This window comes from Thermobia domestica, chromosome 6 (assembly GCF_964235325.1).
Source record: "Thermobia domestica chromosome 6, izTheDome1.hap1.1, whole genome shotgun sequence".
Lineage (NCBI taxonomy): Eukaryota > Metazoa > Arthropoda > Insecta > Zygentoma > Lepismatidae > Thermobia > Thermobia domestica.
In genome coordinates, this window is record NC_137459.1 from 308,108,240 (window position 1) to 308,133,227 (window position 24,988).

Consider the following 24,988-nt stretch of genomic DNA (forward strand, 5'->3'; position numbering starts at 1 on the left):
GTCCCTTCGCGATTCTCCGCGACAAATCGAAGAAGCGCGGACGAAAATGAAGTCGTCGCTGCTATACGGCGGTAACTTCAATATCCCGGCTGTAGATATCTCTTTCGACTAGAGGAAACCCTGCCGCCAGTGGCACACTAGTGGCAGTCCTTCGACGCGTCGCTATAGCGACGATAGACATTTACCGGCAAGTGGGGCCACTAGGTGTTGGCGACGTTTATGGCATAGGGTTTCTATGCGAAATTCAAAATTCACATTTGAATTTGAATTTTTCAATTGTTACTTTTTATTTTACAGTTTTTTAAAAATATAATACAACTTGTAGAGCATTCTTTAAGCTTTCTAATGGTGTTCATTCCACGTCTCTAGTGCACATATTAACCATTTTATGACAATTTTTAATAATCACTGTAACTCAAAAAATGCCCTTTTTGACATTTTTGAACACCCTGTATGGGGACACTTTCAGAACGAGAGAGAGGTAATATTTGGGATTTTTCATCTCCCACTGTAGTCAAGCTGTGCTTTTTTTTATTTTTTTTTATTTTTATTTATTTTTTTTTTTTACAAAAATCTGATATGTGAAGTCTGATGATTTGTTGATTTGACATGGAATTTCCCATTACTTACTTTTACATTTTTCCCAATAACTCTTTAAGAACAGAGACAAAAGCACAGAAACATTGAGGACAGTTAAAAGCAAAAACACTATTCGCGCGTTCTTCCCCTGCTTGAAGTAAAACAACAAAATATGGAGAACATGTAATTTTTGGTCTTCCATCTTCTATGTGTTATCAAATCTGTAAAACCAAACCAAACAATGAGCAATATTAATACACAAAACGCTCAACATCTTAGCTATTCATGACATAACTATTGCATCATCCGAATAATTCCAGTATATCCACAAATCATCACTTCTCATATTTTACGGAAATACGTCATGACTTTTCCGACAACCTGATACTTTAAATGTTGTTAATACGCAAAGTTCATTGATCTCATCGCTTATTCACTTAGTCTTTTATGATCATCAAAACCTTTAGGGTACTTCCCGTAGATATAGAAAGGTGAAATATAGTATCCAGGCTTGATGTAGCATACAAGTAAACAAATAGAAAGTAACAGGATAATATTTCCCTCCGCCAAGTCCCCTTGAATGGAGTATGTTGATTATTCAAGAAAAGGACGTGAAATTTAATCTGAACATTCGTAAAATATAAAATATGCAGCAAAGTCTCGACTTTGCAATAATAATAATAATAATAATAGACGAATAACAAACTTACAATATCAATTACATAAACAATACCTTCCAACAAAGAAAAAATAATAAATGCCACTCCAGGATTCGAATCCGGGTCACTGTAATGGCAGTTCTCTGCTCTCACACTTTGCCATCAATTCCCCAGACAAAGGTAAGAAAATAAACTAGTAATTATGTTAGATAATCATAGCACACACTATTTCTACATGTGTTGATATAATTGAAAGAATGTGAAAACACTTTCTATCGTCTTTTCTTCTTTGGAAACTAGAAGGTAAAGAAGAATTGTGGGGATGGGCACGAGCGAGTTCGAGCGAGTTTTCACTCAAACTCGACTCGACTCGACTCAAAACAGACATCTTTGAGCTCGACTCGAATAATTTCCTCCAACTCGATTCGAATTTGACTCGAGTTTCGATTCGAGTCAAGTGAAAACGAGGAAAATCGAGCCAAATGCTGTGTGTAGTTTCAAGTACTTTCTTCAAGTATCCTACATAAACAATATAATTATTATCAATGGTGCTACTACTGCTACTACTTTACTTATTATTATTATTATTATTATTATTATTATTATTATTATTATTAGAACAACATGTATAAATATGAAAGATAGGTACATCTCAATACTAAACACTAGTTGACTTCTGACCTCGGTAGACGTGAAGTCGAGGAGGCAAGGACATCTTTCACGAGGTTCTGGATTTGAGTTCCGGAGAAGCAAGCATGCGGGCTCAAACCAAAATTCGTTACAAATTAGAGGGCGCCGAGCAAACTTGTTCAAAACTGCTTGACTCGGGTTTAGGGTTTTCAACGGCTCGAATGGATCAGCTCACATCTCATTCCCTATCGAGCCGAGCCAGTAGCTCACCCACCCAAGCCGGCTCGAACCGAACGAAACCGAGCTGATGGCTTACTCCAACCAAGCTGGCTCGAGCCGATGGCTCACCTGAGATGAGTAGGTGCCTCATCTAAACCAAGTCGGCTCGAGCTGTTCGCTCAGTTGAACGAAGCTGAGTCGGTTAACGTCACTACGCGGGTTGGGCTGCTTAGCCTCAAATCTTCGACCGTGCAGGTCTTAGAATTTGTGGTAAGAAATACAGTATATACTTATTTTAGTGCTTACGACATTTGAGGCTGTCTCGTTATAAAAATCCATTGTCGTCTTATTAGTCGATACGAGACGAGATGCGAGCAATGTCCCATCTCATGAGCAACACTAAAAATATTCCACATTACTGCTTACATTTCTCATAGCTTTCGCTTTCCAGTCTAATCAGGTAATGATTTCAAAACGAGCTAAACGAGCGAGCCATTTATCAAACTCGACTCGACTGAAACTCGACCTCAGAACAGTGACGACTTGGAACTCGACTCGAGAAAATTACCTTTGACTCGATTCGTAACTCGATTCGAATTCGCTTGGAGTTTCGAGTCGAGTCGAGTTTTAGCTCGACTCGAGCCCATACCTTAAGAATTGTAATGTAAATCGGGACCATCGCTGAAAACTATGACGTAGCCTTAACTTGAAGAACGTTTTCTGATGTTCCTCATTGAGGAACGTATATATGTTTTTTTTTCTTTTTCTTTTTCTTTTTTTGGTTTAAAGAAGGAAATCTCGAGTAAGTTATTGTGACACTCACATAAGAAACGTTTCCGTATAGAGGGATAAATCGTTGAGTCCTTTTAATTTGACCAACAGAGCGCTCCTTTAACCGTGTATATTCGACTGTAACCGTTTGGGATAAGATAAAATGCGTTCGCCATATAATTTTATAATGAAATTACGCGCATCTATTTACTTTATTTCATAGTTCTCCCATATTCACTTTCTAATATTCGGCGAGAGTTGCCATCGAAATTCATACAATTATACGCATAATAATAATAATAACGTAAATAATACCTTGCAATAAAGCAAAAATAAATGTCACGCCGGGATTCGAACCCGGGCCACTGAAATGTCACTTCTCTGCTTTCACACTTTGTATGAGGAATTGATGGCAAAAATAAAAAAATAAACTAATAGTTATGTTAGATATGTATAGCACACACTATTTCTACACGTGTTGATGCAATTCAAAGAATGCAAAAATAATGTCTGCCGGCTTTTCTTCTTTAGAAACTAGAAGTTACTATGAGGAAGAATTGCAGTAATGTAAATCGGGACCAGCTAAAAAGGATGAGGTAGCCTCATCTTGAAGAACGTTTCGTGATATTTTCCTCATTGACGAAGGTATATATCACTTGTTTTTAAGTTAAAGAAGGAAACCTGGAGTAAGTCATTGTGACACTCATAAGGAACATCTCCTTATACGAGTATTAGCAAGAGTATTTTGTGTATAGTCTTACATCCAATGCTTTTAACTAGCTAATAATTTAGGTGAAAGACAAAGTGACGCGGTAGGTAAGTGGTTAGCGCTTTGAACTTCTATTTGGTGGACCCAGATTCAAATCCCGGTCAGGTTCTAACTTTTTCAAATGTTTCAATTTCAATTTCTATACATACTCAGTTTGACAAGCAAGATCTTCTCTTCTCCAGAAAGAAAAAGATGGAATGAGGAGAATTGAAGAAGATCTCTCAAAGAAGGCAATCATTTACACACTTATTTCCAGAAGTTGTTCTAGATTGGATATTTTCAGCTACCTTCAAGCATTTTCTGATTCATGTGTGGTCAGTATTTTTATTTCCCTAAACATACAGTATATAAAAAAACAATACATTACATACACAGCAATATGAAGATAAATATGTTGTGTTCTTTGGAAAACACGATCCGAACCATAGAGATTTATCTTAGAATGTAGAACTATTTCGTTAGTCACCTACTTTACAATTTTAAATGGATAGACACCTGGATCAGGGCTACCAACTGCTTTCAGTGCCGAAAAATGTTACGTGTAAGTTGGGTTGCATCTGTCTAGGCGTTCTCACAACTGCAAATTACCTGGACCCCAAGTAATGGAATTAGAGCACTTAGAGAGGGAGATACTTCTGTGGTTGGGTGTACACTACTAGTCCTGCGTTAGGCCTAATCAAAATATATCAAGCCAAAGATCATCTCCCTTATAACTTCTGATATATTTATTTCATATTGCTTCCCAATTTCCAACTAGCTTTTACATTATTAAAAGTACATAAAACTGATTCATACGTAAATATTATCTAAATTGATATATCAATTTCCCATCCACAAAACAACATAATAGCTTCCTAATTTACCAATCCATCTTAAATATACATACATTTTAATTTAACATCTTTTCACAGATTAGGCCTAACTCCTGTTGAAGCCTAATCACAAAATGGCATGTGCAATTATTCCGTAACATAACGATTCCAATCTCAAGAACCTAATTTCGAACACGCGCCTTATACCATACAGGACTCATTCATAACAGGAAGGAGATTTATGGTGATAACAGAACGATGCGCTGAGTAAACAGCGCAGGTTCAGCTAGTACCAATTAAAAACGCTTGAGCTCCACCCTATAACTTTGGCTTTCAAATCGTCTATATGTGATTTCACGTTTAACAGAGATAAACATTTTAAGTGTGTGTACTTTAAATAAACTATTTAAATAGATCTATTTCAATAAGTTTATGTTTTAAAATTATTGTTCAATGCCTTCGTATTTTAAAAAGCCTTCTCCAAAATCAATACAAATGAATTGTGCTGCAATCTTTGGAGTTCTTTTAGACTATATGTTTGTGGACGTTTATATGTTTGTGGCAAATGCTTTCGATAATGAGATCTCGGAAACTACAAGCTGTAGAAAGATGACGTTCTCAGTGATCGATTCCAAATTTTGTGTAGATTGTCCAGTTCTAATTGAATATTTAAAAAAGTCCGTTATTCTTTATTGCATTATTTAGGGATACATTGGATGTGTTGAAATAAGGCATGACATCATATGAGTTATACATTCCAACACAATATAGTTGTATAGTGTGGTTGTATATCTCTCAGACGTTTGTTTCAATGCCAAATGCTAATGAAAAACGAAACCTTTTTTCCAGTATGAATCTTTATTATTTGGAGTGTTTTGCCCAATGAACAACATGTATCACTGACATTATAATTAATTGTGTATGTAATGTATTTGCTTATTACATACTGCATACAAAAAGAAAGAAAATACTGATCACTGATTAGAAACTCCATTTCGAAGTAGGTTCAATCTTGCAAACGATGCGAGATATTGAAAAAAAATAATCAAAAAAATATTCTGTGTGTAGTACCCCTTGCCGATTTTTTCAAGACGTGTTTCACTTGTGTCTGTAAAGGGACATGTACAAATGTTGCAGGAATCACAAGGAGATTCATGCTTATATGTGAATGACACACTGTGTACAGAGTGCAGTCTCAGCTACCCTATATATTAAAATCCTAGCAAAGTTTATGTTTGTGGTCAAGAGAAGTTTATATGTTAGTTTCTAACCCTTTCGACAATGAGATCTCAAAACCACATGTGCTAGAAATGTGCCCTTTTCGCTGGATTCCAAATTTTGTGTAGATTCTCCAGTTCTAACTGGATATTTAATAAATGTGTTCGTTGTTTCTTTATTACAATTTTAAGAGTACACTGGAAGATTTGAAATAAAAAAAAGAAGCATTATATCCTATGAGTTATACATTCGAACACAACGTAGTTGTATATGTGGGTTGTATATCTCTCAGGCGTTTTGTTTCATGGCCAAATGATGATGAAAAACGAAAGATAAAGTATAACAATTTCTCCAGTCTAAGACGAATCTTTATTGTTTGGAGTATTCTGCCGAATGGACGTCATATATTACTGACATTGTAATTAATTGTGTATGTAATGCATTTGTGTATTACATATTGCATGCAAAAAGAAAGAAAACATTGATCATACATGAATTAGAAACTTCAATTGGAAGTAAGCTCAATCTTGCAAACGGTGCGAGATATTGAAAAAATAATTTAAAAAATCTTTCCTTTGCCGATTTTTATCAATATGTCTTTCATTTGTGTCTATAAAAGGACATGTACAGATGTTGTGAGGAAGAATGACAAGGAGATTCATGCTCATATGTGAATGATGTTCTGTGTAGAGAGCACAGGTTTAGCTAGTATCCACTATTATAGTTTATTTCGTGGTCCACTTTTCCTTATTTCCCACGTTGAGGCACAGTAGCTCCCTAGGATTCACCCTGGTGCTGTGTGTCCTGATTTGATTCCAGGTCACGTAGGTTTTTGATGGACATCATCATTAAGTGCACATTCTCCTGAGTCTTCTACATTTTAGTTCCACCAATTCAAAAATAATCCATTTTCATTTGTCATACTTCTTCTTTAGCTTAAACTATAATTGTGAGACGCTAAACTAAACTTTTCATTTTATTTTCTGTTGTTTTTAATTGGGTTTGTGAAGTAACAATATGAATAAAAATTTGGCTTATGTTCACACTGATTATCCGACCCACTAGTTCTCCCTTTTCCCCCACAAGCACCGTGTCAGGATTGAAATAAATTATTCAGTAAGTTCCTGCAGGTTTGCTCTTTAATACAAGGTGACAAGTTAGTGAAATGAAAATAGTGGGAGGGAGAGAAATCCAACACAGATTCACATCATTTCCACCGACGCTTTGCCACTTTGAGTTTATAAAAGTTCCTTTTGACTAAACGATTAGCACTCTCGCCTTTAGTGCCAGAGGTTCAGATTCTATCCCCAGTGAGAGTGTATCTGCTTTGAGTCTCACGTAATGCTATAGGCCCACATCTCATATAGATTTAAGGATGAAACGGGACGTTAAATTCCAAACAAATAAAATAAATAAATAAATAAATTTGTGACGTCAGTTCCACCCGATACGTAGCCTGTTGAAATTAGTTTATATGTAGATATTAATCTGCATAAATATGCTTGTATGTGATCTTTTTGTATTATTGTTAACCATACATGTGGCCCTGTGAGGCATGCCCTGAGATTTTTGCTTTTGTAATTACTATGCCTGGCCTTGAAAACATAGCCGTAGGTGCTTGATGCTAGGAATCTTCTATTTCGTGGGGACTGTGAGAAACTTTTTGTAATCTTCCTACACTCTTTTGAAATATATATATTTCTCTTTTCCTTTTCTTTCTTTTTTATGGATTCTTAAGTATTTTGTGTAAATGCCACCATTACCAATACCTACAGTCGACGAGTAGTGGTAGCAACATAAGCTAATGCAGCCGAAGTTTCCAATTCGTATGAAAGTGCTTGGCGTTCTTCTCTTTTTAGCATCCACCGCTGTTCCCCCTTCCCGCTATTTTCTGTCGTAGTGAATGGGTTGGCAGCTATTGTCGCTGAGCCAGTGCGGGAGGGGCGGGAACTCCAAAGTGGAAGTAGGCTGTGGGAACTGAGTGACGTCAGGCGGAGGGGGTGAGGTGACCCACCCCGAAGTCCCGAAGTTCCCATTGCAGCACAGTATACAAGACAGCGTGCTCGCGAAGAGAACTGGATCACGTGGGGCCAGTGTGTATGTGTGGTGTTTTGAAAATGTGTTCATTGCCCTAGCTGGGGCTGTGTTATTGATACTGAGAAAGTGCTAGTGTTATGACAGTTTGGTGTGTCGCATTTACTTGCAGTTATTCGAATTTTGAAGTAATCGTTAAGGATGCCTGTTGTAATGGAAGAAACCGGTAGAGGGTCACATAGTTGGGTAAGTAAATTAGATGTTAAAATATTAGTTTGCACGCCGGATTCGGTGTACCGTGAGTGAAATCGTCTGCTGTGAAATGCGTTTTTCCCACCTCCGAAGGAGAGTTACAACACGTGGTTTTGACTGAGCATGCGCGGAATTGTAGCAAAACATTAGTGCAGGATTCCTGTTGCTGTTTTAGAAAATTTCCTTAGCGATGATAGAAATTCGTATGAATTGTTGAATTTTGTGGTAGTTTTCTCTTTTTCCGTGTAATAAAGCGTTAACAATGCATCTACCAACTTATAATTGTAAATTTTCGTGCTGCAGATCTTAATATACACGTGAGGATGAAGTTGCTATTTTTTAAATAATATCACTATTGATTTTTTGGAGACCAGATTATAGTGAAAGCTTTATTCGTTTATTTTTTTTTAATTCTTTTAAGAGGGAATGACATTTAAATGAAATCACTGTTTTTTTTTTCTGAGTACTAGAACGGGAAATATCTTCAACGACTTGAACAACTACCTTTGCTAGACCAGCTGATGGCCGGAAAGCAGTGTTGCCAGAATAGTTGTCGTTTATTACCTTCTTCCATCACGAGATTCCAGACTGTTTCCGTAAGACAGACTGAAACGAGCATGTTCCGGAGTCGTTTTCAGTATGTAGGACATATTTCTAAATTTCTCGCGACAGTTTGGAATCTGATAGTTTTCCTCTGATAGCATCTACAAGGAATTTTGTAGCCTGAGTCCTTGTAACGGTGCAAGGGGACACCAGTGGAAGTGGGTTTTCTCAATTGGACTTGAAGATACTGTTAACAAAGTAATTAGTGTAAAAATCATTAGTCTCCTAGGAATTCCAAACAATATGCAAGGATCTAAAACAGTGGCGTCCTCAGATAAATTTTGGAGGGTTCTTGAGCTGTCCTATCAATATTAAGAATGGTATTGCTACTCACTGAACTAAGCAGCCTTGAAATATTAATTTTCATTTATTCTCAGAGGCAGTAGTTCTATTGTGAATTGTAGGATAGAATATCAAAATTGAGAATTGTAAGGTGAAGTAGAATTTTGTCCGCAGAAAAGAGTGACAGGAGCCATCTCCTTTATAAATTTTCTCCTGATGATAAGAATGAATGTTTAATTTCATAAATTTCTTCAATAGTGATGTTGATTGTGCTAGTACTTCTGAAAGGCTGAAGTGATATACTGATTTATTCATTGACTCTAGCGAGCTGCTGTACTCAGGAACTTAAAGTTTGGACAGTTCGCTCATGATAAAGAAAAGATTTTTGAAAACTAGGGCTCAAAGGGGAAGAAATTAATAAACATTATAAACTTTAATAAAGAAAATGAACTTTTATCGCATGAATCGCTAGACTTGAAATTCAGCATGTTAATTAATAATTAAAATTAAAACAGAGTTTCAAAATTCAACTCAAAGGAGAAGACTTTATTACAATTGTACTCGTTTCTTTTCGAAAAGTTGCATGTGAAGGCACAAAATTTGATATGTGAGCTTTTTTTGCTTTAAAGAATGCGAATGCTGTAAACTAGCAGGAATTCAATATTTATGACAGATTTTTTAAAAAAGTCAAGAAGTTGTATATCCAGCATAGTGAAGTGAGAGGGGAGTACATGCGGTTCAAGCCCAGAGATGATACTGTACAGCTCATGTTATTGAATTACATTTTACTAGATGTACAGGGTATTTTGTTGTACTCCCCGCCAGAAATAGCATTATTTTTGGTTACGTTAGTGTTGAGTACTCTTAATAATGGTAAAATTTGGATAGGTACTGTTATATACTATACGAAGAACATATTTTAAATCAGTGGCATAGTGAGTAATTTACATTGACGGGCCTTCGGCTTAAGAAAATTTTAGGCTTGAAGTATAAGTTCTTATTTGATTTCTATGTGGAATGTGTTAAATGTTTGGTAAACTAGCATTAATTAGTGCTATCGTATTTTAAGAGAGGGTAAATTTGTAAAATGTACGGAAGAAATATAATTACTTGATTGCACAATAGGATTGTGTAAGTAACCAAACTATATCGAAATCTTACATCTCACATGTACAAGTATAATAAGCAGGGGCGCACCCAGAATTTTTGGGGGAGGAGATCTAATACCACAAGCCACTACATCAATGTAGTAATGATCTGCACTCGAAAAGACAAGTAATTGTAAAATACTTCCACCTATGTTTTAAGAGAAAATGATAGAAGTAGATTGTTTTTATAAGAGAGGGAATATAGATGAAGTGTAAGATCAAATTTTCATGCTATACCAATCATTTCCTTGTTAAACAAGTATAATTTCATTGAGAAAGTATGCAAATGTATGTTACGAAGTTTTGGGGATCTGGACTCGGTGGACCCCTCGTGGGTGCGTCCTGATAATAGGGTAGAAGCGTGAAATACAAAGTGTGCTCTTTACCATGTAGTACTCCATAAGGAAGACACGATGAAGTAAAGTGCTATATGAAGGCAGTGTGCAAAGTGGTCATAGAAGTGTTACAAGCTGTGCCACATACAAGGCATGTATCTTTGCCATACGAAGTGTTTCTCTACTATCTCGTTTATGCATATATCGCTAGCGCTTCTGCCCTGACTCGATTAGATAGCTTTTGTCCTGTTTTAGTGGCCACCTAGCACACAAGTTGTTTGGTGTTTTATACACAGACCTCCTAAAGTCAATCTGCACCCAGTAGTAAAACTCTTCTCTTAAAAACTTTCCAAGGCAGTAAGGCTGAGTTTGGTGCTTAGAGAAGTTAATATTTTGTGAATGTGTGCCCTCTCTCCTTAGCATTCGTGCTTTTAATGGCCACCTAGCATCACAAGTTTTGGTGAAAACCTCCGAAGTTGGACACCTGCGGATCGTCGAAATTAGATGGTTCGTGGTTTGTACCAAAACCATGTTACGTAATAAACAATGTAAGTATCATTACACTATATTGTGTACAGAATACTACCTACATATCCGGTTGGTGTTATTGGATACTTTGAGTGTCTCCATGTTGCAACATATATTAAACTCTGCAATATAATACAGGGTACATAGTTTACAATGCAGTATATAGTATACTTACGTACCTTAGCAGTTTATTGAACATTTAATACTTGAACAGCAGTAAATAGACGCATGAAAACAACATTTGGAGGATAAATTTCGTGGTCAGTTACGGAGGTTTCCCCCCCCTCCCTTCTGTGTTATTTTTTATCAACATATTTTCAACCAATTTTCCCATAGCGAACACAGGTAGCCACTTAGCCAACCTTCTTTACTCGAAATTTCATATTGTTTTCTCACGAAAATATGTAATAGCCTATATTCTGCTTCTTCATTCACCACCATCACCTTTTGGAATTCCAGCATTCTCATCTCGCGAACCATTAATTCATAACTTTGTGTGAATGATTGATTAATTCTCCTTTACTTTTCTGGTGCCTCTTTTAGGTGTCTAACTGTGTTTCAAATTTGTGTCCAAGATGCAAGATTCATCTTCTTAAGTTGTTACGATTGTGAGATACTAAATTTTTCGCGTGCATGGGGTCCTTGGTTCGACCCCAGCTCACGCCAAGTGAACTTTCTAGTGGACCAACACCGTGTTCGTGGGTTTTCTCGGGGTTCTTCCGTTTTCTCTCACTTTCTCCACCATTTCCTTCATTCCACTTATTCCACCACTTCCTTCATTTCTCATCATCACCGTCTCCTTTTGCCTAGTTGTCATAATCGTGGGACGTAAAACTTAAAATATTTCATTGCACCAAATCGTTTGCATAACTTTTAACGTCTTTTGTTTTCCCTTAGGTTGCTCATTATAATAAACTAATTCGTCTAAAATCTAAGATAGGCAAGAGTCAAGTTAGGTACCAAAAATCATCAAAATCGATTCAGTGGTCTTCTTACCCCCGCCCCACACTCATGGGGGATGAATCGGGAGTCTGTGTCACTATTCTAAGCAACTCAGAAAACTATGGATTTGACACTAATATTGGTAGTATTGGAGTACTTTCACATGTCACCCCTTCCCCCTAGTGATATCATACCCCCTTTTATTTTATTTGGATTATAAGTTATGTGTTTGTCAACTTGTGTCTAGAAATAAATTTGCATACCTAGTTTCATCTCCCTAACAAGGAATTCATGACATGCTGAAGTTTTTACATATTTTTTTAAAACCAGCTTTTTACCTTTTAAGCCCCCTCCTTCCCTCTAAGGATGTGAACGAATAAGTTCTACATAGTTCTTCAGACTATTGTCTCTTCGATGGAATGACTTGGAAGTATGGCAAGTTGACGATGTGGATTTGTTTACCGAACACGCACACAATTCAATTTTCAATTGAATAATTCAATTTATTGTATATAAGATATGCATGTATAAATGTGAGACGCAGTTCGTTTCTTGTAAGAAGTTCAAATTTTGCGTTATATTGACGCAAAGGAATACGAAGTAGGACTTTTTTTCCACCTGCACAGAGGTTGCGACTATGTTTTAACGGCCAGAAAAAAAGTGTGTTCTAGTTGGCGAAAAGTTTTTCATTCAATCGTGGAATTGTGTGATTTTGAGTTAGAAATTTGCTTTTACGAAATTGGGATTAGATGTTTAAGCTTTCGGCATCTATAACCATGTTAGCCTTCACATATTTTATATGAAGAATGACGTCTTTCCGCGATCACACTGCCCGAGGAATTGGGGACTATTATGTCAGGTACCATCCCGGCATTTACCTGATGTGAAAGAGGAAAACCCAGGAAAACCTTACTTAGGTTGGCTAGCCTGAAAAAGCTGTTACACCTTTTCAACTGAGTGTCTCTACCGGGAATCAGAACTCGAGACCGCTCGCACCAAAGGCGTGAGCGTTAGCGAGTATCCTACGCGGGCCACACGCTTTTATGAAATTGACAGCACTGTGTTGCAGTTCTGCCTTATCATTTATGAACAGTGCTCTTTTCGTAACGATTGACTTGTTATAACGCCTGCGGTATAGTAGGACTTCATGTATACTTCTGATTCTGGAACATCGATTTTGGAAGTTTATTTCTGTAATAAAAACGAAATATTAAAATATTAATACTAAGTAAACTTAATTAAACGACTAGTTGTTAAATTATTTGAATGACTACTAGAGGTACACTCATGTCCAAAATTATTGTCGCGTGTTCATAAATATGTTGTTGTAGGAATATAGTTTGATAATGAATTCGCCCGGAATTTCTTATAATGTTAGTATGTGTATAACAGGGAATTCGTGTTACTACTCGGTTCAAAATCTCTTGTCGTCGCGAATTCTGTCGAGGAATTTGAAGCTTAAAATATATAAAACGATAATCATGCCTGTTGTTCTGTATGGTTGCGAAACATGGTCGCTTACTCTGAGGGAAGAACATAGACTGAAAGTATTTGAGAACAGGATCCTGAGAAGAATATTCGGACCCAAGAGGAACGAGAATGGGGAATGGCGGAAGCTTCATAACGAGGAACTACATAGTTTATACGGTTTACCCAACATTGTTAGGGTCGTCAAGTCTAGGAGGCTTAGGTGGGCAGGTCATGTAGCTAGAATGGAAGAAAGTAGAAACGCTTTCAAAGTCTTGACTGGTAGACCCATAGGAAAACGACCATTAGGAAGACCTAGGCGCAGATGGGAGGATAATATTAAGATGGATCTCGCAGAGATAGGAATACAAAGTAGAAACTGGATGCAATTAGCTAAGGATAGAAGTCAGTGGAGAGCTTTTGTGAACGCGGCACTGAACCTCCGGGTTCCATAGGCCATAGAGTTAGTTAGTTAGTTATGTGTATAATCGGGAAAGACATGTATGTGGCAAATTTCATGTCAAAAGAGCAGTAAATAAGAACAGTAAAACGAAACATAAAACTTTCTTGTCCATTTAGCAACATTTTGTTTTACTCACTCTAATATTCGTATTTATTATTATTTTCCTATGAAATTTACCACAAATACACATTTCCCGATTATACACATAGTATCAGTATTAAAAGTACCGTACAAAATCATTATCAAATTCTTACAAGAAGACAGTTATAGATATGCGACAATCATTTTGAACATGAGCGTACCTGTTGTTTTGCATACTCATTTTACTGAAATAGTGAAATTCCTGGGTTTTAAAATTGAGAGAGGCGTTTGAAATCAACCCTTTGATAGCTGTGTATAGGGGTGTCATCTGGAGAGGTCAAGGAGGAATTCCTTCCCCCTGAGTTTGAGAAACATACATATACTAATGTAACAAATAATTTGTATACTAAAATGCTGATTAAAAAGAATCGCGAAACTCTTTATTTCGATGGAAACCTTCCCCTCCCCCTGGCGAAACCTGGAATGCCACTACTGTCTGTATATTGTAGTACATTCTAGTACTTCAAAAGTCATTGCGTGTAGCGAGTGACTCAACTCTGACTATTCTTGTACTACCTGGAAGCTAGTGCCTTGCCTGGATAAACGTTATTTTATTCCTTAATAACAAACACCATTGTCAGCTGTTGAAATTTAAAGGATCTTAGTATTCTGTATAGCGGTTCAGGAAATGGATGCTAGGTATTTCTCGAGTAGGTGGATCGTAACAAAAATAACTTGATCAACCACTGCGGTACATTTTACAGATATTAAAAGAATATGGTATTTTGCCATTCCGCCCTATATTTGTTATTCAGTTTGTTCCATAATTTGAAGGTGATAGGTATCCGTGAAGTGTAGTCCATTTGTACGCAACCATTCATACTGGGAGACCCGGTTTCGATTCCCGGCGGGAGCTCATGTGGTTCGGATTCCACGTTAATCAGTAGGTCCACGTCTCATATAGCCTCGCTGCTGTACGGGACGTTAATCTCAAAATCAACTCAACTCAAGCAACCATTTATAGATATATTTGTAAAATTTCTCAAATATATTGATTACTAAATTTCGTAGTTGATTTCGCCTGAAGGTAAAATTTATTTTCATCTGCCACACTTTCTGTTATCAGTAACTTCGGAATAAACTGTACGTAGAAAGAATGCATAATTGTACGTGCATTTTACCGAAAACTAAATTCAATATGGCAAATTAATTCCGAGCTTATTGGTAAAATAATAATAATAATAATAATAATAATAATCTACTGGTCTCACCATCTCACTAGATTGTAATATGTCTAAAAGGATCTTGCTGTAAACGATTCGGAGGAGTTTCTATGCTTTCAGTTGTGATTCTCTTAAACTTAATTCAACATATCGTGGAAAAGCAAGTGGGTGTTTACAAATAATAATAATATTAATAGCAATTCAGAAATTAAATTCTCGAAGATTTTTTTTAAAGGCTGAAAGTACTATGTAAGTATGGATGGACGTTTTCTGAAGATATCAAGATGGAGTTTTCAAGGCTTCTTCCATCAAACTCGAATAAATTAGTATTTACAGAAAGATCTTTCAAACAATATATCGTGTGATTCATGTGTCGACTTGAATTTTTGGGTGGGATCCGTTGTGAGAAGTATTTAAGATATTTCTTTGTCTCCTTGGCATGGCAACCAAATTCACTAGTGGAATTCCCCGTAAACATTAATTCAATTTGGTTTTATTTATTTTTGAATTCCTTCTCATGATTTTCCCATTTAGATTAAACGAGACTGAGAAATACATGGTGTTACGTGCTTTGGACGGGATTCAAACCCATGAGAGAGCGAACTTGTGATCGTCATCTTATCTATATCAACCAGATAAATATTTTGAAATAAGTGGCTTTCTTGGTTGGCGTACCTGGTATAAAAGAAGTGTAATCACTGATAACTTATTAAAACCAATCAGGGAAGAAAGATAATTTTGATTTTTGGGGGGGGGGTCCAATGTAGGTCTGCGTATTGAAAAATATTTAAAAATGTCAGAGGTGAAGAAAGCATGAATTTATTAGTTTCTAATATCCAACCAAACTCTCGTCCTATAATTATTCCCTTTCTCGATCTTTTAGGGTAATTTAGCATAGTATTCGTGTGTTGCGCGGTACAGGTACAACAGTTCAAATCCCGCTCAAGCGTAATTGTTACGAAGCGCGCGTTATAATGCCGTGTCTGGCTGGTAATACAAAGGAGCAAGTGACTGGCAGCGGTCGTAGTAACTTACTACCTAGTGTGAGGTGGTATTCAGGAACTTTTCGTTTTTACACAATCTGAATAACAAGGAAACGATGCCTGCTTAATTTAAATTGGATTGTTTGTGGACTGTATATCTTTTAATAACTTATACTTGAGGCTTTAGGTGACATAAGATTATAGTTCAAATTGCCGTGTTTCTATAGACAAAGTTGTGCTTCCGCGTATGATTCCTTACCAGACAATGCTTTGTAATCAACAAGGAGAATAGGAAGGACATACATGTATGCTACCGGAATGCTGATTAATACTGCGTAGTATCTAGTTCGTCATACAATATGTGTTCCACAGGTGATTTCGTGCTTATGAACATGAACTTTCCCGCCTTTGTCATTCTATGTTACCGCACCACAAGCTTTCAAAGGGAGTTACGTAGTTGAAAATAAATCTATTTCATCCAGCATCACACATGTAACTACAGCGAAATTAGTGGACATTCATAAAATTTTACATTATCTGTATGCATTACCGCTCATCTCATTTTCTTTACTCACTGTATAGTGACGAAACATGCTAAGGTTTATAGTCAGATATCAATACGTGACAGCTTTATTCTTTTCTAAATTCCCCTTGAGAGTGTAATTCAAAATGCATTAAAGTTAAAGGAAGCAATAGTTTAAACGGAATGGGAAAGTAGTACGCGAGAGTTTTTCTATTGCATGAATATTAACGATTTGTAATTTGCAGTCTTATTGTCTTTATATATATATATATATATATATATATATATATATATATATATATATATATATATATATATATATATATATATATAATATTATTTATAGTAATTTGCTGTCAAAAATTTCGAATTCCTGTACAGGCCTTTGTGTGGACACGAATAAGATGAGAGAGCTAGGCTACTTTGTGGCTAACGGTTAGCGTACGCACCTTTGTCGCGGGAGACCCGGGTTCAGTTCCCAGCGGGAGCTCATTTGGCTCGTTAATCAGTAGGACTACGTCTCATATAACCTCGCTGCTGAACGGGACGCTAAACTCAAGATTAATTCAATGAACAAGATTGGATGATAGTGTAAAATGGATCTTACGGAAGTCTGTGACAGGAAATCTGATTGGAACTCATACCTATGATTCAATATGCAGTTTTATTTCTGCTGGGATTTCGCTTGAGCTTCTTCAGTTTATGTAGTGAAACATGAGATAATTTTGTTTGTAACTAGTATGTACAGTAGATTATACACGATTTTTGAAATTACGAAAAGGGAAATACACTGGATAAATGCAATATTAGTTCTTTTCGGTAGATCTAGTTTTCGAAAAGCAAGTAATGGAAATACTCTACTTTTCCGAGAAAGAAGTGAATAGCTAAAAGAAAAACTGATCACTGTATCTTTTGAAGTTTGATGACAGGGAAGATTTCATGGAATACTCGAGGATTACAGTCCTTCAAAGCTTTGGAGGCAAGTAGACACAAATTACAGGAGTGTGTTTCTTTCGGAATGTGTGCAATTCATTTCGTAGGGTTGTGAATTACCTCGCGGACATAGGGCTCATAATAAATTCCCACGAAGAGTAGGATCTTCAAGGTCGTTCCGTGTGATGCGATAGTGGCAACGTAGCAGTGGAGAGCGCGGGCCAAGCGAGGAATATAAAATATCAAGACCAGTAGCAGGGCGGCGTTGCCACAATAGGCATACCGTTTTCAAGAAAAGTGCTCAAAGGAAGATAAAATGAAACCGTGTACAGTATTGAGCATGACTTATTTCCCTGTAATATATAGGGTTAGTATACAACATCGGTATATTTAATGATGGTCGTTGTATGATGCTGGAACGCTAGAAACATGTCACTAGCTGATGATGCCAAACAAGTGGTGTGGTGCAGACCGTGGGATGGGCTTGGGCAGCGTGGGAACCACGACTCACTCAGAGCGTAGAACCAGGCGCTTGCCTGCAGTGCTACCAGCTGGAGAGGGCCGAATGGGGGAAGGAGGTTTCTTATTACATCCAATATATCACGTTCTTGTACATAAACAGACTAGCCATCTGGACCAAACAACTTCGTTCTATGTTGAAATGTAATTGAGTGAGTGTAATTAGATTTCGTTACTTAACTGCCTATATTCGATCCCAAACTTTATGGTATGATCAATAGGAAAGGGAAATAAGTGGTCCCTGACCTTCGATTACTATAATATGCTTATTATTATTATTATTATTATTATTATTATTATTATTATTATTATTATTATTTGCATTTCTTCAACACGGAAAGATACACAACTTACACTAGAATTGAATTAAAAGTAAAATTTAATGTTTATAAATGCTATTGTACACGGAGACTTAGCAGGCTAGTAGTGCAGCAATATTGGTTGATTGTATTTGAGTCTTTCATCATCGAGGCTGTATGAAATGTGGTCCTACAGCCTAAGGTAGAATCGGAACCACTGTAATTTGTTGAAATTTATGCTCATTCGGGAATCGAATTCGGGACCCGGTGCACCAAAGGCACGCACGCGAGCCAACTAGATAAGCGGGGAGGGCATATTCAACAATAGAATGGCCTTATTACCTCCCGGCGTAAGCATAAGTTCACCTTGCCTTGTTACACTCCGCAAGTTGGAAAGGAATGAGGAGAAATGAGAACGCATAGAAGTTAAAATGAACTATACGTAACGAACAAAATGTAGTAATTATCTAGTTTTGCTTTTGTTTCTTGGAAGTTGAAGAAACAAGCATTTTATTGCAGTCAAGAGAACAAATGAATATTAGCGTTACTATAATTAAACGGGTAAGGAAAAATGTCTCAAGAACGGATGGTGCCCGTTAGAAGTGGATAAACTGGTAATCCCAAGTTGAAATATTATATTTCCGCTGTGAATAAGACAATATAATTCATGAAAATTTGCAGCTAATAATGGAAATTTATTGTTATTGTGAGGAAATCTTGGCTCCGTCACCACGACAGATATTTCTTACGTTAGTTGCTTGATTTGGGGTTAGTGTCCCGCTCAGTGCCGAGATTATAGAAAACGTAAACTTGTAGCTAAATATGGGATCCGAATTACACAGTGGTGATTTTAGGGGTGGGCGGAGCAATCCCCAGCAAGTTACGAAATTCTCCGGCGAGGCAAACCTTTTATCGTGTTCAACAAGGACTAGCAGTATTTTCGCAGCATTACTTTAACCCCCTGTGTATTGAAATTCATCTGAGGAAAATTGTCTGAAATCAACACTAGAACCATATGTTTTCCCACCGGGAGACGAACTCGGGTCACCATGTAACCACGAAGAAGTTAGATTTTTCTAGTCTGCGTTCAAACCTTGACATGATTATCAAGATCAATGCCTTATGCATCTCAAGCACAATAATGGATTACCAAATAATAATAATAGGGAAATGCAGTAAGATTCTTATGAAACTGTAATCGAACTCAGGTCTTCCCCATGTAGTAGGATTGGTAGGTGATGTTTAAAAAATCGATATTGGGTAGTTCACTCTTTGTGTGATTTTTTGGACGAGTTTCTCTAAAACTACTCTGGCGATTTTGTTCGTATTTTATAAATAAATATTTCATTACTAACCTGACAATATGGCATAACTCATTTGTTCAGAAAAATGTACGAGGGTAGTTTATTCCTGGAGAAGTCTTTTTTGGGATGATTTTCTCAATAAGTTATGTCATTATTTTCATATTTCACAAATAAATATTCCATTAGCAACTTTATAATATTGTATAGATTATTCTTTACGAAAAAAAATTACAAATAATTATAGCACGAGATTATTTAGTTTAGGGAAGTGGAAGAAACCGCGCTTTCAGAAATTACGTTTGAAGACCATGTTGATTGTGGTTTTCGACAGCTAATGGGTTACGCACAGAGTTCCTGAAGAAGGTTCCACTGTAAATAAAGAGTACTATAAAGATGTTTTAGATATCACAATAGTGCACATTCGTCTAGTTCATCCTGGCCTGTGTCGCGCTTGTTGCAGAATCTGAAAAGGAACTTAACGAGATGTTAGAAAACTTTAGAAAGGGCTGTGAAGAATATGGGATAAAAATAAGTAGGGTGGGTGCGCCATATATGGAATACGTTCCTAATGTGAAATACCCGATTATTTTGTTTGCTATGTGCTGCCACCGAGTAGACTTTACGTAAACTTGTTCACAGTGACGCCCTCAGTCTGCGTATGTGTGATTTGCTGCCGAGTGATAACATTTTCTTATGTCGCAGAATATATTTTTGAAGAATGTGAGTTTTTTGGGCGTATATTTCTAGGTTGATGAATGTACGCAAACAAGCATCTATTACTGCTGAGTTTCTGATATTTAGATTGCATATATAGTGGACCATAAAGGCATGAAGATTCAATACATAGAGAATCACGTAAGCGTGTGTAGGAAGGGAACTATTCAAAATGGCGATTTTCCTAATATGGAATACTAGGATGATCCTAATATGAAATATTCCTAAATAGGTTCATACGTATGTGAAGAAGAATAACTGAATTGTAAGTTATATTAGACTTCACATATCATTTTACACCGAACGTCAGCAAACGTCTCCTAGTCGAGACGTTTGGCATTTGTATTGTTTGCCTGTGTCAGTATCTGTCTGTGTGTCTCGCGATAACTCCTGAACGCGTAAACCGATTCGAATGAAACTTTCACAGATTATTTATTGATTCAAATGTCTCAATCGCCGTGTCGTCTACAGTGCAAAGTGAAGAGAACAGCACTACAGTAGCGATTGAAGTAGTGAGTCTGCTACAGTGATGCCAACTGAAGGGAAATTTCCCTTGGCGCAGGGAAATTTAGAGTAAATTTTGGAGAAAAAGGAAAAAGGGAAATTGCTTGTAATCTCTCATTATTGCAGGGAAATTTGAACCTCTCTTCAATCATTTATAGATTGAATATATTTACGTATCTGATTAATCTCATTAAAATTCAGTATAAATTCTACATCCTATTTGATCCAAACATAATAAGCTGCACATATTTCACATATATTCTCACAAGTTATCTTGCTTTGCATTCGTTAATATTTATCAACATTACACATCGATTAACATATTCAGTTAAAATCGAAACATTACAACAATGCTTATTTAAAATCTTTTATCAAAATTAATCTTCCCATTGTGGAATTAAATGCAATGCAATAAGATGAAATATTTCTCAATTAAATTATCACTCCAACTATTGTAACAGTTTGGTTTTCCCAATCAGAAGATGTTTTTCCCAACCAGAAAATTGATTGTGAAGAGGATTTGTCGATGTAAGAGAAGAAAAATGTATATATGGGCGAATACTGGGCCATTAGTGTATGCGTGTTTGTGTAAGTTTACAAATTTTCTGGTGCCTGTGCGCACAGAATTATAAATTCTTAAGAATTCCGCATCTCTAAACTTTGTATTGTGCTTATGAACATTCCTCGTGTACAGCCAAAGACAGTAGCAGCTAGAGTTTTCTTTGTAACTGTTCGTATTCGTTTCAGTAAATATGGGAGTGCTGTTCTTAAGTAAGTACATACCAAATATACTTAATATTATGTATATTTATATTTTTAATATTTTCTTTTACCTTAGGTTACATTAATATTAAAATCTATAATGATGTCTAGGATAAAAATTAAATTTACATAGTATTTCTTTATATTTTTTATGATTTATTTAGGTTGTCCGTCCTGACCGAGGTATTTATAGGGTTTTTCCTCAGTCACACTAGGCAAATGCACAGATTGCACCTTTAACATAGGTCCTGGCCTACACCTTTCCATATCCTTTCCCCTCCTCTATCGCGACGCCTTAGATACCTAAACAACAAATCAAGTTTAAATTCTGCGTAAGCTCAAAATGAAGGCTGTCAGGTATCTGCTTGTATGTGGTTATAAGATTGGGGTGAGGGGGTGGAAGCGAAAACGATTAAAAATACGTTTACTAAGTACTTGAACGGTTTGGATGAAGGGAAATTTTGTCCGGAAAAGGGAAATTCTGAAGCTTGTGAAGGGAAAACGGCTCTGAAGGAATTGGCATCACTGGTCTGCTACCACAACAGCCACAGCATCGCAACACACGTGGTCGAAAGCCGGGTGAGGCGAAAGTAGTTACGAGCACCCTACACAAAAACGATTTAGAAGCTGCTTAATCACAACAGGCCTTTACCTCATCATTGCAAATAGTTAAAAAGCGTTTAGCTTTCCAAGCCCCGCCCAAGAAAATAAAAACGAAACAGCCAAAGAAAAGGACATCACGCGACTACAAATTAGAAAGTTATCCGAAGAGTCAGTGAGTGACTTGAACGAAGATAGTGACAGTTTAAGTGATGCTACTGATGATGACTATGATGAGAAATGTGGACACAGTGGTAAATTTTGGTTGCTTAGTACAGGTTAGGGGGTATCTCCTAATATATATACAGGGTATTAATGCACTATACCGACAAACTTTAAAAGGTGACTCCTCACATCAAAATAAGAGAAAAAGTTCATATCGACCTATGGCTAAAAGTGCATAGTTTCAGAGATAGGGCTGTCCAAAATCTCGAAAAAGCCCAATTTCAAGAGGCCCTATTTCGAATACGAGGGACTGTGGATGCTTATCAGCGTAAAGGAAGGCACACATACGCAATCCAAAAATGCATATTTCATTAATGTTCAATGTGTGTACATATTATTCCTGCAGGTGAAATTCCCACACATGCCATCAACCGAATTTTGAGATATGCTATAATTTTATGATTGGTCCAAAGTAAGCAAACGATATGTCTTGATAGCAGTGAACACGGAATCCTTTGGCGCGATGTCAGAAGTGTTAAGAATCGTCCGTCAGCAGCACGGTCTCTCGTACTTGGGAAAACGCATGGTGCGATGTTTTCTTTCACGTTTATAAGTGAAAAAAATGTGAAATATACCGTGACGAAATACATTTCATCACATGTTATTCCGAACACAAAGAAACATGAAGCTGCTGGTTCCTAACACTTCCGCCCTTTTGCGAAGCATTGGATGTACATTTTTGTCAAGGTTTACCTCCTGCCTACTTTGGACCCTGCTTGAAATTAGGGTATATTTGAAAACTCTATTGAAAACATATTTGAGAATTACACCCCGTAGGGAATACCCTCTACACTTAGTGACAATTGATGAAATATGCACTTTTGGATTGTGTATGTGTGGTTTCCTTTACGCTGATAAGAACCACCATCCGCAGTTTCTGGAATTCGAAATAGGGCCTATTGAAGTTTAGCTTTTTCGCGACTTTGGACAGCCCTAGCTCTGAAATTATGCACTTTTCACCATAGGTCCATATGAAATTTTCCTCTTATTTTGATGTGAGGAATCATGTCTTACAGTTTGTGGGTATAGTTCATTAACACCCTGTGTATATGTATAGTACTTAATATCAATATTTTATGTGAATTAGTCAGGATTGAACTTGCTATACGAGGTGTAACAAGCTTTTTTTTAATTTTCCGTTCGTAAAACCGAGATCACATAAACAAAATCGGTCTTTAAAGCGTATGTAACTCTGTACGGAGCAAGTTTGAAGATGATTTTTTAAAATGATGTATAAATGACATTAATATCATCGTGAAACCTCCTTCACAGGTTAAGGTGAGATTCTCACAACTCGTGCTGTCATCGAAAGTCAGACTTGGGTCTTCCGTACCGAAGATCTATATGTATTTCTCCGTGCTTTGGTATCACAATATTTCACGTGCAAGCATGAATAGAAAATCTTTAAAATAAAGTTGACAGCTCCACGATGTACAGCAGAACATGTATATTTGCTATTGCCCGAAGCAAAACCATATAAGGAAAAATCAAGTGGTGCGATTGTAATGTCCTCTTTCAAGTCTTATGAACAAACGTACTCTGTAACGGAACCAATGCCTGGGCCAAGGTCACGTATACGATGTCAGAGACGCCTTGTATGTTCCTGAAGCAGGCTGGAGTGTTCAGTCAGTCAGCAGACAATGTGTTCCTGAATAGGGTCGTATGAAAGTGCACCGTGGACAGTTTTGCCCACGAGACGGGTCGAAATAGAATTTTCGTAACAAAATAGATACAAGACACAGCTCTTTCAATAGAAACAAATGTACTTTTTCTAGATGTCACAACACTTTCAACGGCATCTTTCCCAAACGAAATAGCCGCAGATTTCTTATCATGAGCAACACTAACCATTGGCATACAAGATAGACAACTACATACAGCTTCAAATTCTTAATCTTTAGACTCTGGTTCATGCCTTTGAAGAAATAGTCACGAGTTCACTAGTATTCTTTCAAATAGACTATATTTAGGACAAGATTTTCTGGAAATCTTGGGGAAACTTGATCAAAAAGATGCAACAGCTTTTTCAGGCCAGCCAACCATTCTGAGTGTTTTCCTAGATTTTCCTCATTCACATCAGCCAACTACCGGGATGGCACCTAAAATACAGGTCCCAGACCGCTTCCTTCCTTGCCACCTTTTATGGATAATGTGCTCGCCGAGGATGTCATCCCTCGTATGTGATGGGCTTGAGGTCATAGATATCGGATAATGCTCAGAAATGCGTATAAATAAATAAATCCACACACAAATAAAAACTCATCCCACGTAGTTTCTGTATTAACTCTATGAAATCCAGGATTATGTGACTTATTACACACTATAATAATAAAATTATTAACCTTGAAGTTCATCAACTAATTACAAGCCTTGTGCCATGTAGGTTTAAAATAATGAAAATGTCTCTGAGTTTGGTAATTTAGTTCATTTTTAAATAGGAAAACCATACAAGTCTTGTTGAAGAGTTAGGTATTCTTGAACATGTTTACCAACTTAAAAAAAAAAAAGCCTTCTTAGAAACTGTACAACCCGGTGAAGAGAGAGATTGAATGGGGTTCATAAGTTTCTGATACTTTCCATTTGGTAACTTTTGCGTATGAAGGAGTC

General features: G+C 36.8%; 1 protein-coding gene across 8 annotated transcripts in view; it reads left to right on the forward strand.

Annotated features, from left to right (window-relative positions):
* The window catches only part of Su(H) (recombining binding protein suppressor of hairless), a 697,852-nt gene that overhangs the window by 528,728 nt on the left and 144,136 nt on the right, over nucleotides 1-24,988 (forward strand). The window contains exon 1 of one of the 8 annotated variants that reach the window (XM_081762931.1): nucleotides 7,689-7,937. The exons of the other annotated variants lie outside the window; for them this stretch is intronic. Coding sequence (XP_081619057.1) covers nucleotides 7,893-7,937 — 45 coding nt within the window. The 5' untranslated portion in view covers nucleotides 7,689-7,892. Of the gene's footprint in view, nucleotides 1-7,688; nucleotides 7,938-24,988 lie in introns of those variants that run through there. 8 annotated transcript variants of the gene reach the window in all.